Consider the following 24483-nt stretch of genomic DNA (forward strand, 5'->3'; position numbering starts at 1 on the left):
CCTATTGTCTAGGGAACAGCCTAGGTAAATTCAGAGAGATTCATCATCAGGCTGACTCCAGGGTGATTAATTTTTCAGAATTCTTCAAAATAATTTATTAAATTCTAGAAGAGTTGCATTTTAAGAAACCAAGCTGTATCATTTGAGGACATGGGATGAGATGTCCCACTAGGGTTCTCCTTGCAGCTTGGAAGGTCAAAGGCACTAGATTTGGAACGAGAGGATCTCAGTTTAACTCTCACTTCCACAGTCATCTCTTTCACATTACGGGTCTTAGGGGTATGATGCCCCATGATCTGGAAAATCCACATAAAATTTTTGGCCCTCCCTCTATACCAGAGAAGAAGTCTGAATTTTTTTTTCTTTTTTTTTACGGAGTGTTTCCAGTATCTTATTGTAAAATTTGGGTTAAGTATTTGGTCATGGGTTATATTATACAATAATATATATGTGTGTGCATATGTATATATGTGCATTTATATGTATATATACACATGTATATATATGTATGTGTGTGTATATGTAAGTCGCATTATTGAGTTTCTAAATATTTTTGTATCATCTGCAGCTTCCATAAAACTCCCCCAAAAATTCCTATTTAATTTCTTTTGCTGACTCGTGATATATTGAAACTTCGATGGGGAAAACTGAGATGTGGAAGGGATAACTGTATAACTGTGTGTCCAGATATCCTTTAATCTCTCTGAACCTAGTTCCTGAATCAATATTGGAGGAGGCTGGAAAACATGGGCCCTTTTATCTGTAAATCCTACAAGCTACGCTATTCCATCAATTTCTCTAGATCATTTCTAACACTTTTTCCCTCCCTTCATGAATTCTATGAACTTTTGGGGGGGGTCACTTTTAAAATGCTTAACACCTAAATTCTATATTATCTTTTTGCTCACACTGAATTCTTCACAAACGCAAACTTAAAATGCTAGTGAATGTAGTGATAGCCTTAAAAATCATTAAGTGACTATATTAAAATCATAATGAAAAAGAAAAATTCAACATGCTTGTCAAAATGTGTGAACAAAAACCAGAATTACCATATGAAGAGCTGTTGAAGAGTTCAATATTGAAGAAAGCATAGGCCCCGTTGGTCATTCCTTGCCGGTGAGCAGCTAACATGATGTTCCGGACTGTATTGCTGTTGGCACACATGATCACAACTGATGAGGAAAAATGAAAAACCTCGATAAGAAGTTGTCCTTGAAAATATTAAGAACTGATAGATTTACCTAACACTACTCAATGGGAGAAAAGTTACATATCAATAAAATAATATAAATATCTTAACAGTAACAACAATAATAATAAATTAAGTATATCTTCATTATTTGAGTTGTAAAAATCTTTTCTGAAAAATTAAACATTTTTCAAAGAGAAAATAAAAGTTTATCTCACAACTTGAATGTGAAAACATTATTTTGGGACTCCTTTAAGACATACAGTAGGTGTTTACTGCATATTAGATCTGATACCTGAGATTCAATTTGGGCACACACTTCTACATTTAAAAGGCAATATCTAAGTATTTCCAGAATACCGTAGCCAACTACAGAAGAGCAACATAAGCTAAAGTGAGGTAGTGCAGTGGGTGAAAATAGCACTGGTCCTGGAGTCAGGAGATGTGGGTCCATTACTGGCCCTGATGCTATATGATTATGGACAATTCATTTAAGCACTCTGAGGCTCAGCTTCCTCATATATAAAATGGTGACAATAACATTTGAACTATCTACCTCACAAGACTGCTGTAAGGAAAGTGCTTGCTTAGTGAAGCTTAAAGAGCTATGTAAATATTAGTTGTCAGGGTTTTTTTCAAGTGAAGTGGCAATTTGATCAGTCTATGTTTGTTTGACCAATATTGATAGGAGAATTAAGTAATAGACAAATCTCTACTTTTGTTTGCCCTGGATAAATCATTTAATGTTTCACAGTATTCACTAAAGTAAGCAAAAAACTTTCTAGAGCTATCATAAGTGATGCCAACAATGAAAGAAGTGTGTATCTCTTATAATAGCATGGGCACTGAAAGATGCAAAACAAACTTGAAACATACCATGCAAAATCCTGCCTCAGCAGTTGGAGGGCTAGTTAAGCTGACTGATATTTACTTTATTTTGTTTGCTTGTTTGTTTTTTCTTTAGGCAATTGGGGTTAAGTGACTTGCCCAGGGTCACACAGCTAGCACGTGTCAAGTCACTGTGCCACCTAGCTGCCCCTATTTACTTTATCATACATGTGAGCTCAATGTGTTATGGCACCAAGTTTGACACTTGTTATTACAAAGGGGATAAAACTCTTAAAGGGATGTACCATGGAATTGGGTTTTTGATGACTGTGAGATATGACTAATATAGCCTTTTGGAATGAAAAGCTGCATGCCACAATACCTTATTAAGGAGTTCTACAACTCCAACTCACTCTTTGCTATTCATGTCTTTTAGATCCCTTATTTCAGATCTTCCTCTCATCCATCCACTTACGGAAGGTGAGAGAGTATAACACAAGCCAGTGCAGTTCTTTCCCTTTTGCTAGCAGTTGGAAATTAGGGGGAAGGGTTAGTTGAGGAGAAGGCTGAAACAGCTGACTTAGATAAGAATTTCAGATTTCAGTTGGCTTCCTTTCCCCCATCAGCATTAAAAAAAAAATTAGCTGTCAAAAAATATCTCATAAACTCTGTGTTCTGAAAAAAAAATGGTATTAAATTTCAATAAACAGGCTTTAGAGTTGCCTTAGAAGAAACATTTAAAGAATGATACACTGAAACTTGAGCACTAAGGAAAGTTGAGGAATCTCCTTCCCAGGAGACTTTTCGTGATGCTAATAACTCTCTCGCACAGTTTCCATGTAGGAAGGCCAGGAAGTGCCGGGCTGGAGATTTCCTGTGGTCCTGTACAGCCCTCAGGGAACACACTGACATTTTTTTTCTTTCCAACTATGCCACCAATTAATTTACTGAAATGTATTTTCGATAAAATGTCATTAAGAATAAGACTGAGTCTGCACGTCTGAGATGGTGTTCTCTGACACTTGTGCATCTCACATGGATTTTAGCTGCAGTCCCCTCTCCTGTGCTGGAGAGCTTGTGAAGTTATCTGTGTTCCTCCTTTGCCCCTCTTCCCACACCCTCTTTGAAGCCTGTATAGCTTGTGGTTCCAACGCTTTTCTGCAACTGCGTGGAGAGTAGCATAGAAAGGGGCCATAAACTGACACACAGGAGCCACTACTGAGCCCTTAAGACAAAGGCAGACGCTACATGTGGCTGATGGGATAGCAAAACAGGAATGTCAGATCAGTGTGCAGCTGCTATTGAGGGAGGAAGGAGAATAGGTGGGAAATAATATTCTTTCACCCATACATAACCGGAAGGGAGCTGCACATCCTACAAAGGTTTAATTTCAGCACAACTCCAGGCTTTTGGCCTACTAGACTGATGTTCTGCAGTCTCTTCAACATTATTCACATGTAAACACAGTATTGCATATGCATACAGATGAATGAATCACACAACTGTACAAGATGCATATGTAGATTATACTTAATGAAAAGAAAATCCTTAGGGTTGTTTCTATCCCCCCCCCAAAAAAAGAGGCATACTATTCACAAACTAAAAATAAAATGCTGTGCTTTGTACAGGCAAATAGTAGGTCTTCAAGTATGCTGGCATTTTTTGCTTGTGCAGAAGGTATTGTGTTCTCCAAAAGATTTTAGAACATACTTCACTCAGCCAGTATACAAATAGCTCTTTGTTTTAGCTGTGATACATATTAGTTAATTTGTACTTATCTTGAGTCCTTTGCTTGGAAACATCTTTATCTCAGACTGTTTAATAAAGAAATCATGTATCTGCTGCTTTAAATTGTTAACTTAAATTATCTAGGCCTAATCATGAATTGCACAGATTAATCCCCTCATGAATAACTAAAACAGTAACATTCAGTTAGTTCTAGGGTGGGAATAGCTAACTCAAGGAGAATAACTCTAGAATTAGGTCTTACTAGGTGTACCTTTAAAAAAAAAAACAAACAAACTTGAATTCCCTTTGCTCAGACTTTGATTTGTCTATCTACTTTCCAGACTTATTTCATATCATTCACCTTTGCAGACAAGATGAGTCACTTGCTCTCAGAATCTGGCATTCTATGCATTACCTCCACACCTTCAAATAGCCTGGTCCCTGAAATGAATTCCCTCTTCACCTCTGCCTATTATATTTGTACTTTTTATTCAATGCTCAGTTTAATATGCTCTCTTAGAGCAAATCTTTCCTAATCCCCCTAGGTTTCAGTGCTCTCCGTCCTTAAATTATCTTCTGCCACTGAAAGTCTCTTAAGGGAAAGAACTGTTTTTTCTTTTGGCTATGTATACCCAGAGCCTAAAAAAGTGTCTTGCATGAGTAAAAACTTAATAAATGCTTGCTGAAGAGACTTAAATATCAAAAACAGATTTATTACACAAAAATTCATTCATTTTTTATATGTCATAAAATATATGGGTGTAGGAGCTTTTTTTTCTTTACTGAATATTTAAAGCAATAACTCACACTTATATGGTACTTTGAGGTTTGAATGGTACTTTCCTTACAACAATCTTATGAATTACATGGTATATTATATCCATTTGAAAGATGAATTTGAGCTCTGAAAGGTTAAGGGACTTGACCAGAAATGCAGAGCTTCTGTGTGTCCCAGGTGGGCTTTAAAACCGGTCTGACTCCAGATATATGCTCTCCCCAACATGCTTCTCAGCAGCTTTTTAGGGGAGTCAGTTTTAATTTGTATATTGTGTAACTATCAGTGTTTTAAAAATATTATTTGAATGTTTATGTCTTCATTTATTTTCTCCATTGCTTCAAGGAGTAAGACAGAGTCCACTTTATTTCTTGTATCAGGCTATAAGCTTCTGATGGGGAAAACCAACGTGTCTGTGGTTCTCTTTGTATAGTGCCATATATATAAGGCCATACACAGTATGTTTTGTTTTTTCGAAGAAGTCTGTCAACTTATGTGAGTTGAGAGTTATTGCCAAACACATCTGTTTTGAAAATAAATTGACATCACAAACAGTAGTCAAGGTGCTATGGAGAGTCAAGCTGCCTCTGACTCTATGTGACATTGTCCAAATCACTATCCCTCTGAGCCTTAGTTTCCTCATCTTTAAAATGATGATAAAATCTTTAAAGACCTAAAGATTTAAGAGGTAATATATTGTTTGCTAACCTTAAACATTGTATGCTCTGCTTGTATTATTATTACAGAAAACATTTTTAAAAGATGCTATGAAAATCTGAAAAGTAATTACCCTTAACATTTTAGTAGTACTTTCTCTGTATATATAGACTTTTCTTTGAAAACAAATAAATAATTCCATCAGCCAACCAGCAAGGCTTTATTAAGCACCTACTATGTGCCAGGCACAAAGCCTATGTTTCTGCTTAACCGCTTGGGGGGGAGGGAAGAAGGAAGAAGCACATAGAAAAGAGGACCTGGTGTGTCTTATTCTTTCATAGCGTGTAAGAGTATGTGTGTGAGTGTGTGTGTGTGTTTTAATGATTTTTTTTTCTTCTGGGTTCCAAAATCCCTGAAGTTAGAAGCTTGTTCAAAAAAAAAGTATGTATAGTTTTAACTCTCACTTTTTTTTCCTTCCATTAAATCATCCACAATCAGGTATGTTACTCCCACATTTAAATATACATTTTTGTATTCGAATCTTAAGCAATAAACTACACATTTTTCCTCTTACAGAAAGAAAACCCAAGGAAAAAAAAATAAAGGATGGAGGCTTCCCCTTCAATGTGCCAATGAGCACTCTATCTTCTTTTATTCTGCCTATCACTGCTTTCCCCCAGCCTTCTGAAACACTTAACTAAAACTGAAAACTTCAGCTGCTCTCAAGCCACAGCGAGCCAGAGCAGAGAGCCTGGAGAAAAGGGGAGAGGTGGTAGCCCTTACTACCTGCATTTAAAAGTGTGAGCTATACTACTAGCATGTGACTGGAAATGTTCCACAGAGATTCCCATTCCCCCAATAGGCCCTACTGAGGCATCCAAAGCCCACCTTTGTATGGCAAAAATCATGCCTATTTCGAGAATCTGAGGTAAACTTGGGCAGCAGCCCGGAGAGTCAGCATTGCCAGCAACTGACATCCACTCAGGCAGTCGGACGCACGCATCTGTCCTTTCCCTGCCCTCTCTAGTGTTCAGCTTGGCGCCGCTCACACTAGTCAGGCGGCGAGGGAAGAGTTACACTTGGGCTGATGCTCATAGCTCTCTGCCTGTAGGTTTCATATTTATTCCTGCAGCCCTCAACTGTCCATCTCGACGCTAGGGCTACACGACGCTATGGGAGAGATCTGCCCTGTTTGGGTGGGGAAAAGAGGGGGAGGGGTTTATTTTCACGTCCTGGGTGTGGCCGCTAGGAAATGTGTTGTAAGCAGTTCGATCTGAATGCCTATTCTGTAAGCCACAGAACAACAACAACAAAAAAAATCCCGAGTAATTTGGGCAGCCTGAGGTTTGTGCAGACCGAGAGAGGGTCGGCCCATGGTCCTAGCTAAATGGACTGGGACGCCAACCGTGGGATGGGTGTGTCATATGTAAATGTGTGTACATATGTATATATGTATTGTACATATACATGTATATCTCTGTGGTATACCGTAAAGGCTTAAGCGTTCACTTAACTCCATGTGTCAATAACCCGGGGCAGCCCTAGGCAGGCCCGGGACAGAAGTGCATGGAAAAGCTTGATTTTGGCCACGTATTTCGCAATCCCAGAACCTTCCCTTCTTCCACCTAGACTAGGGGGCCCATCTACCCAGCGCCCTAGATTAAGCCGAAAAACTGCACGGCTAAAACTGCTGTCTCCGTTTTTCGCAGCCCTCCCACCTGTTCCAGATTCCGGTGACAGTGTGGAGGTTGGGCCAGAGACTTCTGAGGCCACGCGCCTGTGCTTACTTCTCCGCCTACGCTCGCCAAGTCAAGGGCTCAGGTGCACGGAACAGCCCTTTCCACACGGGTAAATCGGTCTGCCAGCTCACGCACCTCTAGAGGGCCTGAGTCTCACGGGTCTCGTTCCCAGGGCTGAGGGTACCAAGATTTCACCACCTACATTCCAGGCACAATGACGTAAGGGGAGGGCGAAGAGGTGGCATTCTGGAGCTAGCTGACGGCATCCCCTTGGCGCATTGCGCCCTTATCCAGATATGGTTAGGCACCCTGCCTGATTTCCCTGGGAAATCTCACTGACTGCCCTGAAATTAGTGGATAGGAAATTGAACTCCCTTCTTTTCTCATTCGCAGCTACCAACCCCACGCAAACCATTTCCCACCTCTTGTCTATTTCGGCATTTATTTTTTTTTTAAGAAGCAAATTATTATTACGGTTGGAACCACGTGGATACAAGCTTCAAACTCTGGGTAACTCTCCAGCAAGTACGGGGCTTGAAGCTGCCCCTATTTGGGAGCTTTGGGGATGGAAACACACAGGAATCTAAAAGGGATGTAGATAGCTACCAGGACGCTGCGACGCACTTTGAGTGGAAATCCTGGAAACGTATTTACAAGGAGGCTGGGAGTGGGAGAAGTGAGGAGGACCCAGGAGATGAATAAGGAAAAATCAATACAATAGAGCTTTTTAAAGGAAATAGAATAGTAACCGGAAGAGTAAAGGAAATGGGACAACAGCATGACAAGCATAGCGGGGGCCGGGGGGGAAAGGCACTTAAAACAGGGCATTAGGAAAGCTAATCAACACTACACAAACTTTAAGGGAGAGGAAGGGAAAAGGGAAAGCCAAGATAAGTAGTCAGGACCAGGACCGGAAAACCCTCCAGTCTTTTCGCTTCTCTCCTCCCCTCCCCAGACCTAGAGAAGGAGAGAGAATAGATTTCCTTCCTATCTCCCTCCCTCCTCCCCTCTATGCCCTTACACATTCCCTGGTCCTCTACCAAGGAGATGGGGAGGATGATACGTGGGCCAGTGGAAAAAGTTCGTCCCCAAGCTGAAAGTGCTTGGACTTGTGCAGTTACACTTGCACTTCTCCATCCCTCTCACCCCTTTCCACATCCCCAACGCCAGGGAAAGTGGGAAAAAGTTGGGGTGTCCTTACAATGTTCAGGGAGTAGAATAGAGAGGGTTGGGAGGCGGGATGGGAGAGGGCTAAAAGGTACACCAGATGGGGACGTTCCCCTAGCTCACCCCTCTCACTGGCCTGGATGTAGCGCACGATCTCTTCAGCGTCTAGGGCTTTGGTCTCGTCGAAGCTGTAGGCGGATGTGTGCAAACCCTCCTCCTGGAAGACCTCATGGACCCCCTCCAGGGTGAAGTAACAGTTCCGCTCCAGCTTGTCATCGCTGTAGATCAGGGCAGCTCGGCTCCACTGGTGATGCCGGAACAAGGCGAGCATCATCTCTCCCATCTTGGCGTAGGCGGGTGCGACACGGGTAAGGTGCGAGAATTCGCTCTCCTTGTGCTTGAAGCCAGCGGCAAGAGCTCCAGCAGACAGCATGGGCAGGTCCCAGTGCGACGCCAGCCGGGCCACAGGTGCTGCCGCATATTCGCAGACGGGGCCCAGGATCAAGTCTGGTTTAGACCCCCGGGCCACTGCCACTCGATCAACTAAACTGAAGAGTGCCTGATTGCCGCAATGTGAGTCCTGATAGTCCACCTGGAAGCTGTAGCCCTGTGGAAGCAGCTGTCTCTTGGTTCCATTTTCCTCCACGCTACGCAGCGCGTACTCGATGGCCGGCTTGACCCTGTCCAAGGAGAACATGTAAGCATTGTCCTTGGGTAGAAGCACCAGAACCTCGATCTTCTGCGTCTCCCCCACCAAAGGGAGCCCGCCGCCTGGGTTTCCGCTGCTGCTCCCGCTGCTGCTGCCGCCGCTTGCCAGAAGCGCCCAACTGAGCACAGCGCAAGAAGAGAAACTGAGTAACAAAAAGGATGGCATTGCGCTGAAGTGCAACTTCTTCTACTCACCTTCGCTTTTCTTCTTCCCACCACCCTCCTCCTTCTCCCTTTCCCCTTTCTTTTCCTCTACCTCCTTAGTCCCTACGCCCCCTTGGGTGCCCTAAGAAAACAGAATTCCACTTCTACCGTCAAGTGACGGAAAAAAGGGTCCTTCTCTGAAATGTCACCAGTTTTTTTTTTAAAGAATATATCTATGACCCTGTAATATATTATATAGATATTTCTCTTTCCTCCTATATACTATTTTGCCCAGAGGTGACTTCTTTTTTTTGGACGTTGTTGAAGTTGATTTTGAAAGAATGCTTGCAAAAAAAAAAGTTAAACTTGTCCAAGTGATTGTAATTGACGGAGCATCTGCCTCCCGTTTGATCTCATTGATTCTCCCTTGTTTCTTGATACATATCCTCAGTTTAAATAGTGTGGTAGCGGAGGAGCCTGTTACCACACATGGAGCTGCGAGAACGGGTTTGTATTTCGAGCGGGTAGGGTGGGGGGTTGACGGGGGGTTGGAGGGGAGCCTCTCATTAGCATTCTTACATCAGGACTCCTCCCCACACCCCTTCCCTCCCTCCTCCCCAACCTCAATCCACCCACCACCCCGACCTTTTTCTTAAAGTTGCAGCACACGTACACACTCACTCATCTACCCTCAGTTCATACCCACAGTGCACACGCGCCTTTTCTGTTCCCCAACTAGCTCCATTACACAGCAGCTCAATTCAGGCGCCACCGTTTCAGTTCAAAGGCGACTGACTGAAGATCCTTACACAATAAATTAATGTGCAAATAAACACACAAGCGCCTAGCAAACGTAACAAACCAACCAAGATCCCGTCTGACTTTTACTAGCATGGAAACTTCGGGGGTCTCCACTGCAGTGAGCGCGCGCTCTCGTCTTTCCCCCGCTCTCCTTTCTCTCCCTTTCAGGCAGTGGCACTGAAGAAGGTCTAAGTGCGGAGGATGAGGTATGCTGCCCACTATCTATCTATCTCTATTATCCAGAGCTCTACTAAGGCTGCGAGGTCTTTGACACGCCGAGGCGCCCAAAGAGAGAAGTTTGCTTTCATAGATCGAAGTCCACTAGACGTCTCCAGTGTCCTGGCGTCCACTACATACCTGGGACACAAGCTAGCCAAGCCCAATTTCTGGCGGTCGATATGCACTTTGCCGGCAGAAACTTCCTTGCGGCTTTCCCCCACTTACACTTCTCTTCCGCCTATGCAGTTGCTGCCTTCCCTCTGGTCCTTGAGTGCGCCGCCGCTTCTCTTTGCACACGTTTTTCCCAGGTCTGTAGACCAAGTGGCACCAAGGAGCGCTTTCTGAAAGAAGAGTTGCGCGGGCGAAGAAAGCGAAACTTCTTGCATGCAGAGGGCGACTTCCAGTCCGCGATTCCGCTTGTCCACAGGCCATTGGAACATGACAGATGTTTGCAAACCGCCCAAAAACGTCCCCAGGACTTTATGCGCACAAATTGAAAAGTAAGTTCGGGACCGTCCATATCCCCGCCTTTCCAAAGGACGGTGAAGCTCTCTGAAGAACAGAAAGGTAACAACAGATCCGAAGTCCTGATCTCTTGCAAGTCAATAGGCAGGAATGGAAAGGATTTCATACAAGTCAGTGGACTGGCTGTCAAGTCAGGAAATACTTGCTTTCCCATGCATATTCAAAGAGAATTCGGCATTCTTATTATTGGTATATGTACATATAAAACATTATTTGTTTGGGTCACATACTTCACTACATCTATGAGGCTTAAAAAATTTAAATTCCACAAATTAGAAAAATACAAACGATCAGAACTTCGTTTGAATACTTTCACTTAACTTTAAAGAAACATAAAGCTTTTCTCCCATATTACTCCCAGGAAAACGCCCTCTTTCGGCAGGAAAATGAATAAGGCTGGTAACCTTTGCAACACTGCTCCAGGCTCTGCATTTTTATCTCCCAATCTAGAATTTTTGTTTCCATTTGTATTTATAATTATCCTCATAATTCTTTTTTTCTCTTGTTGAACTGATAAATACAACTCTTCATTATGCTAACTTAAAGAATAGAAAGTGTGCTTAATTGAAGTTAATGGAAATGTAATCTCAAAATCCAACTTTAAGATCCTGTCTCCTACTCCTTTGAAATCTTTTATAAAAAAAAAAAATTTCAGGGACGGGGAAGTGAAGGAGGGAAAGATAGAATTTGGAACTCACAACCTAAAAAAATGTTAAAATTGTTTTAGCATGTAATTGGGGTAAAACAAAATATATTACATTTAAAAACTACTTAAAAGTCAGGAAAATAGACTGAATTCTAAAATATTTTAATTTCACCTAATATTTAATAGCAAGAGAGGCTGCATGGAGTAGTGGCTAGAGAACTGGCCCTAGAGTCAAGAACATTTGGCTTAAGCCTTGCGGCTAACATGTTCTATCAGTGTGATCACGGGCAAGTCAATTTATAGCTTCGTACCCCAGACAGTTCGGTCAAACTAATTGTAGAGAAGTTGTCTATTAGTAAAGGTAGAAAGAGTTTCTGCAATGGGAGTTCGCTATACAACTGAATGACCACCCATCCTCTTTACACCCCTCACCCCCACCCCAAGCATAGTACCTGGACAAAATCCACAACTGAATAATTGAAAATGCACTCTATTAGACAACTTTAGGCACAGCATTTTTAAAGGAAAACAACTGAGTCCCAGGTTGAATGAATTTCTCATTTTAAATCGAATCCTAAAGAATATAAAGTATCCTGTTATTCCTATTATGAGTTTGTAGGGTGATATAGTCAAAGGCAAAGTAATTCTCCAGTTTGCTGTTCAAGTCTTAAAAAGAGAGACTCAGGGTTTAAATGGCAGGAGTGAATTGTCTCTCACTTTACAGATGGTCTTCTCAACTTAGCCTGGAGGTCATTGTCAGGGCAATGCATTTAAGTTTAGTTTAATACGGAGCTTTCACTGTTTGGGTTTGGAATTGGAATACCTCATTTTCAGTGTATAACCCTTCTGTGAACTTTTAAAGGAACTTAAAAGATAAAAGAAATCAAGGAGAAAATTTGCATCTTGTACTCCAATAAACCAAATAATGAAACAAGAATAGTTTATGCTATTTAATTTCCTGCTTTTCAAAACATTCCTCAGAAAACGTTAAAGAAGAGAAATTGGGATTTATCAACAGTATTTGTCAAATGTAAATGGTCATAAAATTATATAAAAAGGACTAATTATGAATATCATTGGTAAGTATGTACATTTTAGTGTTGTTGAATTACTTCATGTAATATTAGTATTTGGAAACCAGTAAAAATGTTACATAAATATCAGTGTATAAATATGACCTGTCATTATATGTCTATTAAAGCCATGTCTTAAAACTAGAATGGATCTTAGAAATCATCTAGTCCCATCCCTTGATATATCAGGGAATAGCCCCCGAATCTTTGTGCAATGAGAAAATTCTAAATATAATTTCCATGTTCATTTTCATATTCTGGGAATTATTAGATCTTTTACTGGTCTAAATCTGTGATTTGATTTGTGAGCCATTTCAAGTGCAGAAACTCCCTCCACCTATTCAGATCAATAATATGTCTCTCTTTTATAGTTACAGAGGTGGATTAGGATTCTACTCCCAGTAAATATTGAGTGGTTAAGTAACTTGTCTGTGTTCTCACAGCCTGCATGTTTTAAACAGGGAGCATCACGTAGTTGGATTGAGGAATGGCCTTGGAGTTGAGAAGACCTGGATTCAAGTCCTGCCTTGGACACATACTGACCGTTTGACCATGGACAAGATTTAGAATTATGTGTTGATAGGTGGCATGTGAGTCAAATTATGGTATGTAAACCAAATTCCAACATGTAAAAAAATAGATAATCTTGTATATAGTGGAGCTCTCTTGTAATGATGCTTTTAAGGAGTAGTGATTCCCACTTTATAAAAACAACAACAATAACAACCATAATACATAGAATATTTAGATGGCGCAGTGGATAGAGCTCTGTAATCAGAATTGAGAAGGTCAAATCCAGAGTTGGAGTCCTGCCTCAAATACATACCAGCTGATGATTTGGGGCAAATCACTTAACCTTCCTCTGTTTCCTCCTCTGTAAGATGGAAAAAATAATAGCACCTACTTCTCAGGGTTGTTATGAGGCTCAAATGAGATAACACATGGAAATCACTTTGCAAATCTTAAAAAGTCATATAATGTTGTGACAGGATGTTGTTCTATGTTTATTACATGAATGGCAAATATTACTTACATAATAGAAGTGTTAACATCCCTAAAGGATCCAATCTTAAAATACTGCTCATCTGAAACTGTTTAAAACATTGAAATGAGAAAGAACATTTTTTTCCGACTCTGTCAGAAAGGTATATGAAACTATAGAATAGATGTTGAGAACATGCTCCAAAGCAGAATAAAACTAATTACAGGGGGAAAAAAACCTATTTTGATGCTTTATGCCGCCTCCAAATTTAATGTCACACAAATGAATAGTAATGTCATAAAGTTTAGAAATCATTTAATTGTGTATAACATTTTAAATCATGAAACCAGAAGACTGGGGTAACAGCTTTTCTAAAGACTATTTGATCATTTGTTTGAGGACCTATGAAAACAAAACACTGTCTACTATGGCAGTGTTATATCCTTCCTGCCATAATTAAAACATTTGAAGTTATTATTCCATAGAAATTATCAAAGATGACTTTTCTAAAGGCTATTAGAAACAGATTAGTTGTCTCCACCAATTGTTACTGTCTCTCCAGTAACTCATCATTGGAATCACAGCTGTAATTGTTAAACATTGCAGCCAGCTTCAATTCTTAAGGAAGGCCTCCACCCTTCATTTGACCAGCTCCAAGTAACACTGAACAACATCTTTGTGAAGCCTGCAGCTCATTCACAGAATACCTCCTGAGGAAAGGATTGCTGAAAACACAGTTCCCCCTAGAGGTTGAAAAGATGAAAGAACATGTCTGTCATTTAGTTTAAGATTTTCATTTTAATGTATAGTTTATATTAAAGAGAGAACTTGTAGGTGGAAGAAATACAACAAATGCCAAAACATTAAATACGTATGTGAGAATTAGGCTTTAGCTCCCCGTAGCAGAGACTCTATTACTTGGCACCACTTCCTCTATTGTATATTTCTGTTTCAAGATGCACAAGAAATGGAAAATGTTTTCTACTTAAATTTATGATGAAAAATCACCAGATATTGCTGTGGTGGAGGGCCTTGTGGGAATCAATGAACACATGGCTCCAGGAGATCATGTATTTCTTATTCTTAGGACTTAGGTTTTACTATTCTCTTAGGTATACAATAACTACAAAATGTTTTTTTTCCCCCTTGCTCATTTTCTTTCCAAAAAGGAATTATTCTAGAGAGACCTAATGGAAAATGTTTAGATAGTAAGTGATATAACCCATCTAGGGTGCTGGGCATGATATGTCTTAGTATTTACAAGCTAAGTGCTAAGTTTTCATATAGTTGATAGGAAATTTCCCCACCCCCATCTTTCATGTATTTAGGTTTTACAAGACTTCTTCATAGTTAACAACCACAACAAATTACATTTTAAAGCTATCCTCTGATTATCAATAAGGAACAAGGCATAATGTTCACCAAAGATATCTATCATTTTTATGAAAGAAGTCCTACATGAGTACAAAGAGAAGAGGAATTTTCTGTAGCGGTAAGATTCTCCAGATGCTCTTGTTCGCAAATGGCATTATGTCAATTATATTAAGCTCTGTATTACTATAGGACCTTTTCAGTAAGATCCCAAGCTATTTGTTGTTAGGTTCTTTCAATTGTGTCTGACTTGTGGTGACCTCATTTGGGGTTTTCTTGGCAAAGACACCAGAGTGGTTTGCCATTTCCTTCTCCAGCTCATTTTACAGATGAGGAAACTGAGGCAAACAGGGTGAAGTGACTTGTCCAGGAGAGCACAGCTAGTAAGTGTCTGAGGCCAGATCTGAACTCATAAAGATGAGTCTTCCTGATTCCAAGTCCAGTGCACTATCCTCTGCGCCACCTAGCAGGACAGATCACAAGCTACTCAAGAAATAAATAAAACAATACACATAGGTAAAATCAAGCTGTTATGGGATATTTTCCCAGATTATAATATGCAGTTGCATTGTTGCCCATTAAGTTAGCCCTTTGGTACATGTATATCATACAGGAATTAAAGACAGACAATAGTAGCAAAATTTAATAGAAGATAGAAAGCCATCTCCATCCCATTTGAGAAACTATATAGAATTTTCAATAATCCTAACCTGTTCCATTATGCCAAATTATTAAGTTTCTTTTGGTGATACATATGGCTGAGAAATACAGAACAACTGACTTTGAATACAATCAAAATTGCATGTGACGAAAAAGCAGAGAAAAATGCCTGGTGACCTATGTCATATTACCAATGTTGAGTTGTATGCAAGAAATGGTATAAAAGATATCTTCGAGGACATGTATGACCAGAAAAGAAAATAGAATGGTTATGTATCTAGGGCTTGGGAAAACAGTTGAATAGCCCAGGTGCTACGATGGTATGGATGAAATATTAAAAGAATCAGAGGAAGATATTCTATACATAGAAAATATCTTCTATGGCAGATTTATAGGAAAATATGGAGGAAAATCTCTTAGAACAAGAAAACATTGTATCGGTGGAAGGAGTACTTACTCATATAATGTCCCAGATCTATAGACAGATCAAATAAAGTATGTGTGTATATGGACATACACACATGTGTATATCTCAATTTCATACATACTAATACATGTGTAGATGTTAAATAAGATTTTGGAAAATATTAAACAAAGAAACATTCAGGGACCGCTTCAAGGCCCATTTATTAATGTAGCCTTCCCTAACTCCTCTTAGTCACAAGAACTATCTCCATTCCTATGTGCTCTTAGAACATTCCTTTTACTCTTAAATCATACTATCTTTTGCCTTAAATAAGTGGAAAAATATTCAGTGATATGGGGCTAAAATTAATCTGAAGATTTAACATTATGCCAATAACTAGCAAGGAGATGATTACATGTATTAGACAAAATAGGGTTGGCTAGGTGGTGTGATAGAGCACCAACCCTGGATTCAGGAGGACCTGAGTTCAAATATGACCTCAGACACATAACACTTACTAGCTGTGTGACCCTGGGCAAGTCACTTAACCCCACTGCCTAGCTTAAAGAAAAATTATTCCTTAGACAAAATAGTAGTGAAATTCATATGAAGAAACAAAAGGTAAAAAATGCATGGGGAAGTAATTTTTGAAAGTGAAAACAGAAGGAGTTAGCATTACTAGATCTCAAATTGTATTTTAAACGATTATCAAAACTATCTGATCCTAAATTTAAAAAAAAAGAAGAATCTAATAGTTTAGGTAAGGAAGATTAAGAGTCAAATGCTTACAGTAATCTAATTTTCAGAAAACCTAAGAATACATAATACTAGGAAAAGAACACTTTAGTCAAAAGGAATTCTGGGAAAACTGGATAGCAATCTTTCAAATGGGTTTGGAATAGAATCTTGCATCATATATATAATAAATTCCAAATGGAATAAGCTAATAAGCTAAATGTAAGTCCTACTACTAAAATTCAGAAGAAAATTGAGAATTTTATTTTTAGAACTATAGATATGGGATGAATTTGTGATATAGAAAATATGAGAGGCAAAGTAGACTGTTCTAATTATTTAAAAATTGTGAAAATAAAGTAAATGCACCTAGAATAAGCAAAGATACAGACTGGGGAAAATCTTTGTATAAAAAATGGCCAATAGATAAGTGTTTCAAGGATAAAACTAAAGAGCTCTCAAAAAAAGTGCAAATTATCAATCATAAAAATCAAAATCAATAATAATCAAGAAATACAAATGACAACAACTGACCTGTGACCTCACAACCATCAGATTTGCAAAGATGGGAAAACTCAACGTTGGTAGGGATTTGTAAAAAATACAGGCACACTAATTCACTAATGGTGGAGCTATGAATTGGTCTCACTATTCAAGAAAATAATTTTAAATTATCAAAAATAACTACAAACTTGTTCACTTTCTTTAACACTGTACTTACACAATTTAGCTTATATCCCAAGGAGGGTACTGAAAAAAAAGAAAGATTTACTATATGAAATTATTTGTAATATTTGAAAATGGAAACAAATAGTGTACTGTGTATACAACTGGGGAATGGCTGAACAAATTATGGTATGTCAACAAATGGAATATTACCATACTCTAAGAAACAATGAGCATGAAAATTTCAAATAAATATTGGAGTACTTCGATGAAATGATGCAGAATGAACAAAGTAGAACCAAAATAATTTATATGTATATATGATAAATATAACTTAGTTTTATGTTTATATATGTTATAGACAATAGTCTTGTAAATATATGTGTGTATGTATATGTGTGTGTGTGTATATGTATATAATTACAACTAAGTAAAAGAAACCATAGGATTGTTAATGTAGAATTGAAAAGAAATTTAGAGGCCGTTAATTCTAACACTTTCATTTTATAAATGAGGAAACTAAGATATTAAGTGACTTGTTCAAAGATCAGACAGTATATGGGATGGATTTTGAACCCAGGTCTTTCTGAATCCAAGACCAGCACCCTATCCACTTCACCAAAGTGCTTATAAATTTAAAATAACAACAAAGATAAAAATCAATCTGATAAAAATCATTAGAAAATATTGGTACTAACCTAAAGCATACACTTGCCTACTCTTTTAAAAAAACATAAAACTGCAAATATGTAAGTTTGCACATACAGTTTAGTTACAATCATTCTTTGCTTTGTTTTTTTCCTTTCTTTTTAAGGACTTAAAAGGACACCCATGGGGGTAGATGTGGATCTCTACTGGTAATGTTTTATGATATCTTGAAAATTGTAAAATATTATCTTTCATTGTTTATTTTAAAAATAATTTTATTAATATTTTCTGTTTCATACATCACCATAGTGTCTCATGTATCCTTCTCCCTCCTTTTTCCTGGACCGGAAGCCATTCTGTATAACAAATCGTGTTTTGTTTTTCAGACAGGAAAAAAAAAAGATTAGCATGACTGTTGGATACACTGAGAAAGTCCAAAAACATGTGTAATGAGTAACACCTGTGAACTCATCTCCATGAAAGCATAGGTTGGGGATATCTTCTCATATCTCTTCATTGGCATCCCACATAATCTTTATAATTTTGTTACGTTTACATTTGATTTTTTTTGGTGACTTTTTTTTCCCCATTTACATTGTTGGAGTTACTGTGTATATTGTTTTCTTGTCTCTGCTTATTTCCCTCTGCATTAATTTGTATAGATTGTTCCATGCTTCTCTGTATTCACACACATATCATTTTTTTACAGCATAGTAGCATTTCATTACATTTGTATACCACAATTTGTTTAGCCATTACCCAATTGACGAGCATGTACTTTGTATCCAATTCTTAGCTATCAGAAAAAGTGCTGTTATAAATATTTTTGGAGTATATGGGGACTTTTTTCCTGGTGATAGTTTCCTTGGGGTGTAAGACCAGTAATAGTCTCTGGTTCAAAAGGTAATGACATTTTAGTCACTTTATTTGCATAATTTCAAATTGCTTTCCAAAATGATTGTACCATTTCACAGCTCCATCAACAACAATGTATTAGTGTGCTTCTTTTCCCACAACCTCTGCAGAATTAGCTGTTGTCATTTTTTTTGTAAATATTGCCAATTTGCAGGGTGTGAAGTGAAACCTCAGGGTTGTTTTGATTTGCATTTTTCTCATTATTACTGATTTGGAGCATTTTTTCATGTGGTTGTGAATACTTTGCAGACCTTTTGAGAACTATTTGTTAATATCCTTTGACCATTGGGGAATGGTTGTTATACACACACACACACACACACACACACACATACATATATACATATATGTATGTATGTATGTATATTATATGTGTATAATAATTTATGTATATACATATATATAAATATTATATGCATAGATGTATATTAATTAGTACATATACATGTATTGGGCAGCTAGGTGGCACAGTGGATAAAGTGCCACGCCTGGAGTCAGGAAGACCTGAGTTCAAATCTGCCCTCAGAAACTAGCTGTGTGACCCCGGGCAAGTCATTTAACTCTGTTTGCCTCAGTTTACTCATCTGTAAAATAAGTTGGATAAGGAAAAGGTAAACTACTCCAGTATCCTTGCTAAGAAAACCCCAAATGGGGTCACGAAGAGTCAGTCATGACTGAAATGACTGAACAACAACAAATAAATCTTGGATATGAAACCCTTATCAGAGAAATCTGATATGAAGATTTATGTCCCCATTCAACCACCTCCCTTCTTATTTTGGATTCATTAATGTTGTCTGTGTGGAAACTTTTCAGTTTCAAGTAATCAGTGTTATCTATTTAATCATTTGTAGTGCCTCAAGTGCTTGTTTGGTTAAGAATACATTTCTTACCCACAGCTATGAGAGGTACATGAACTATTTCTCTTCTAATTTTATATTTTATAGTATTTTTTTTATATTAGAGTCACATATCCATTTAGAATGTATTGTGGAGGGTGGTATAAGGTATTGGTCTAAGTCTAATTTCTGTCAGATTGCTGTCCAGTGTTCCCAAAAGATATGTTTTTAATTAAATTAGGGAGTTTTTCCCTGGTTACCTTATGTTTTATACTTTATCAAACACTGAGTTATTGAGTTCTGTGGTTTCTAAATCTCCTTTGTCTAGTCTGTTTCACTGATCTATCTTTCTATTTTTTAACCAATGCCAGATGGTTTTGATGACTGCTATTTCATAATATAGTCAGAGGTCTGGAAATGCTGTTCCCCTTTTATCCTTACTTCTTTTCATTATTCTTCTTGATATTCTAGATCTTTTGTTTATTCAAGTGAATTTTGTAATTATTTTATCAAGCTCTATAAAGTACCATCTTGGTAATTTGATTGTTATAACACGGAAACTATAAATTAATTTTGGTAGTATTATCATTTCTATCATATTGACATGAACTAACCATGGATACTGAATATTCCTATAACTTTTTAGGTTGTTTAATTCTTTAAGGACTACTTTATATTACATATTATAACATATTATATCAATATATTATAGATTACATATGTAATATGTATATTGCATTACTTTAAGGAGTGCTAATAGAATCTATATAAGTGTTTTGTGTGCATTGAGAGACTGATCTATAGATAAATATTTTGTAGTTATTTGGAATAGGATTTCCCTTTCTATCTAATGATTCTAGTGTTTTGTTGTTATTATATAGAAATACTATTGATTTTTGAGTTTCAGATTCTTTTTTTTTTTTTAGGCAGTTGGGGTTAAGTGACTTGCCCAGGGTCATTCAGCTAGTAAGTGTCAAGTGTTTGGTCTGAGGCCAGATTTGAACTCAGGTCCTCCTGACTTCAGGGCCAGTGCTCTATCCACTGCGCCACCAGCTGCCCCTGTTTTTGAGGATTTATTTTGTGGCCTGCAACTTTGCCAAAGCTATTAATTGTCTCAATTAGTATATCTGCTGATTCCCTGGGGTTTCCCAAGAACAACATCATATCCTCAACAAACAGGGATAGTTTTATCTCCCCTTTATTTATCTTTATTCCTATAATCGCTTTCTCTTGTCTTATTGTCAGCATTTCCAGAACTATATCAAATAATAATGGGGAGAATGGACATCCTTACTTCATTCTCATATTTTTTGGAAAAGCTTATAGTATAACTCTATTGCATATGATGCTTGATTTCAGTTTTGGAGAGATACTTTTTATGTTATTAAAAAAAAGTTTCCTCCACATCTGTACTTTGAAGGAATTTTAGCATAAAAATGTTTCTACTGTGCCAAAGGCTTTTTCTACATCCATTAAGATGAGCATGTGGCTTTGGATGTTTTCATGTATAATATGATTAATTATGCTGATTGTTTTCCTAATGTTGAACCATCTGTGCATCCCTGGTATAATTTCTACTTGATTGAATGATTTCTTAGATATATTTCAATAATCTGTTTCGTACGATTTAAAAAAATTTTTGAGTCAATATTCATTAATGATTGTGGCCTATAGTTTTGGGTCTCCCCTCCCCTTATTTTATCTTTCCCTGGTTTAGGTATTAGGACTATGTTTGTTGCATAAAAAGATCCTATTAGGGTTCTTTCTTTCTCAATTTTTGGCAATAATTTGTAAAATATGGGTACTAACTGTTTTTTAAAAATTTGATAGTTTTTTTTTCTGTTGCTCACTCCCTCACCCCCCAGCACTTCCTTTACAGGTAGTAAAGGAATTGTTTGTTATGTAAGATCTCTATCTAGTCATGATTTTCTGGATATTTTTATATGTCTTTGAAGATATTCCTCCATTTTGTTGTGTTCTCAGTTTTCTTAACATATAACTGTGCATAATATATTCTATTATTTTTATTTCTTCTGGTTTTGCTGTGATTTCACTTTCCTCATTTGCTATTTTATTGCTTTGATTTTCTGCTCTCTTCTTTTATATCATATTACCTACGGTTTATAATTTTTATTAGACTTTTCAAATAACCAGATTTTGGGTATACTTATCATTTCTATGATTGCTTTTGTTTCTAAAACTATTCATTTCCCCTCTAATTTTTAATAACCTCTTTTGTGCTTATTTTTTTATTTGTTGATTCTCCAATTTTAATGCATTTTCAATTAATTTTCTTTCTATTTTGTTAATACATGATTTTTAAACTTTTAAAAAACATTTTTATTTAAAGTTTTCAGTTCCAAATTTTATCCTTCCTTCCTATCCCTCCTCCCTCCTTTAGATGACAAGCAATCAGATGTAAGTTATACATGTGCAATTACATAAAACATTTCTATATTAATCATTTTGTACATGAAGATTCGAATAAAAGAAAAAAAAGGAAAGAAAGAAAGTGAAAAGTAGCGTTCTTTTAACTGTATTCAGTTCATATCAGTTCTTTATCTGGAGATGGATAGCATGCTTTATCATGCCCTAATACACATACAGTTCTCAAGAGTTACAAGTATCATGTTCCTGTGCAGGAATGTAAGCAGTTTAAACTTACTGAATAACATGCTGTTTTCTTTCTTCTTTACCTTTTTATGCTTCTCTTGTATTTGAACATCCAATTTTCTATTCAGCTTTGGTCTTTTCATTAGGAAAGTTTGAAAGTCCCCTATTTCATTGAAAATCCATCTTTTCCCCTGAAAGATTATGCTCAATTTTGCCAGATAGTTGATTCTTGGCTGTAATCCAAGTTCCTTTGCCTTTCACAATATCATATTCCAAGTCCTCCCATTCGTTAATGTAGAAGCTGCTAAGTCCTCCAGTATCCTGACTGTGGCTCCATAATATTTAAAATGTTTTTTTTTTTTCTGGTTGTTTGTAGTATTGTCTCCTTGACCTGATAATTCTGGAATTTTGCTACAATATTCCTTGGAGTTTCCATTTTGGGGTCTCGTCCAGGGGGTGGTGGGTGGATTCTTTCAACGACTATTTTACCCTATTGTTCTAGGATATCAGGGCAGTCTTCCTTGATAATTTCTTGAAAGATGCTGTCCAGGCTCTTTTTTTTTTTTTTTATCATGACTTTCAGGGAGTCCAATAATTCTTAAATTGTCTCTCTTGGCTTTATTTTCCAGGTCAGTTGTTTTTACCACGAGGTATTCTACATTTTCTTCTACTTTTTTTCATTCTTTTGATTTTGTTTGACTGATTCTTGATGTCTCATAGAGTCATTATCTTCCACTTGTCCAATTCTAATTTTTAAGGAATTATTTTCTTCAGTTAGCTTTTGTACCACCTCTTCCATTTGGCCAATTCTACTTTTTAAGAAGTTGTTTTTTTCAGTGGATTTTTTTTTCCACTTGAGCAACTGTATTTTTTTTAAGGAATTGTTTTCTTCATTCAACTTTTGTCCTTCCTTTTCCAATCTGTTGATTATCTTTTGCATAACTCTCATTTCTTTTCCCAATTTTTTCTTCTATCTCTCTTATTTGATTTGTAAAATCCTTTTTGAACTCTTCCAAAAAGGCTTTCTGGCCTTGAGACAAATTCTTATTCTCCTTTGAGGCTTCACATGTAGGTATTTTGACATTGTTGTCCTCTTCTGAGTTTGTGTTTTGATTTTCCCTATCAGCATAGTAGCTTTCTATGTTCAGGGCTCTTTTCTGTTTTTTCCTCATTTTTTTAGCCTATTTCATGATTTTTAAAGTTGAGTTGTGCTCCTGGGGCACAGGGAATACTGTCCTAAGCTTCTTGGACTGGGGACCAGGGGCTTGGTCACTGGCTTTCTGCACCAGGGCCTCTAGGTCTCTTGGCTTGTCCACTGTGCTGGGGTGTCCTAGCCTAGTCATGCCTGTTATGCTGGGCTTCCAGGGCTGGCAATTTGCCTTCTGTGCTGGGACTGGAGGCCTCACAGCTGGCCTGCTGTGCCACTGGCCTGCTGAGTCAGGACTGAGAGGCCTTGGTTGTTGATCTGTGCTGTGACTAAGAACCTCTCACTGGCTTGCCTAGATACTGCCTGCACTGGGCTCTGCTCCCCTTTTACCCAAGTGACACAGATCTTTCCTGAAGTACTTTTAAGTTACCTTAAGCTGGAAAATTGTTTAACTCTATCTTTTTGTGGGTTCTGTTGCTCCAGAATCTGTTTAGAGGCTTGATTTCACAATGTTTCCAAGGGAAACTGGGGACAGCTCAGGCAATTCCTGGCTTCTCTCCATCATCTTGGCTCTGCCTTCTCTGGGTCTGTATCTTTTTTTTTTTTTCCTGGTCCTTGAACCAATTTCTATTCTCATTGTGTTATTCTCTGTAATAGATATATTGATTATTTCTGCCTTTTTACATTTGTTTTAAATATCTCTTTGCCCTAGTACATGGTTGATTGTTATAAAAGTTCTAGGTAGTACAGAGGAATATGAATATTCTTTTTCTGTCCCATTTAGAAGATACCATATTTTCATTTAATGTTCTTGTTTTTTGCTTCTCTTTCCTAGATTGTCTTTTGCTTCTTTGTATTTGTACTCCCAATCTATTGTTCTCTCTTTTGTTTCTTTGGTGAGGCTTGTCATTGCAGATTCAAGTTTTTCTATCCTGCTCATTATTTTTGCTGTGCAGGACATAAATATTGTTCTCATGATTACTATTTCTCTTTTAAATCTCTCAGGAATAGCATATTGTGGTTCCATGTTTTCCTCAACTTCCACAGGGTTCTCTGTGTCATCAAATGTTGGATCATTTTCCGTCATTTTACAGTATTTACTGATAGATGCATGAGCTGATTTACTAGATCCAGAGGCCACATTTCCTTCTGTTATTGCTGCTTTTCCTATTGATTTATATGGATACAGTCAAGGTTTTTAGTATTTATTTTTCCTGTAATCTTTTGTGCTTTTAGTCTCTACCACTCTCCCTCTCCTTATTTTCCTTATTGCTTATTTCTCTCTCTTCTCTGATAGTG

At 37.7% G+C, this 24483-nt stretch overlaps 1 protein-coding gene and 1 long non-coding RNA gene across 3 annotated transcripts in view; both read right to left on the reverse strand.

Moving 5' to 3' along the window:
• Positions 1 to 9441, reverse strand: part of NPR3 (natriuretic peptide receptor 3) — a 77178-nt gene extending 67737 nt beyond the window's left edge. For both annotated transcript variants that reach the window (XM_027868754.1, XM_027868753.1), the window contains exons 1-2: positions 8210 to 9441; positions 1053 to 1175 (exon numbers count right to left, since the gene is read on the reverse strand). In XM_027868754.1, the coding sequence (XP_027724555.1) occupies positions 1053 to 1175; positions 8210 to 8960 (874 nt within the window). In that variant the 5' untranslated portion in view covers positions 8961 to 9441. The remainder of the gene's footprint in view (positions 1 to 1052; positions 1176 to 8209) is intronic.
• A 4260-nt stretch (positions 9442 to 13701) lies between these two features.
• The window catches only part of LOC114048209, a 65362-nt gene continuing 54580 nt past the window's right edge, over positions 13702 to 24483 (reverse strand). Inside the window, exon 3 of the long non-coding RNA XR_003569706.1 lies at positions 13702 to 13927. This is a non-coding gene — a long non-coding RNA (uncharacterized LOC114048209). The remainder of the gene's footprint in view (positions 13928 to 24483) is intronic.

The sequence above is a fragment of the Vombatus ursinus genome, unplaced genomic scaffold, assembly GCF_900497805.2.
Source record: "Vombatus ursinus unplaced genomic scaffold, bare-nosed wombat genome assembly UNPS02014791.1, whole genome shotgun sequence".
NCBI lineage: Eukaryota > Metazoa > Chordata > Mammalia > Diprotodontia > Vombatidae > Vombatus > Vombatus ursinus.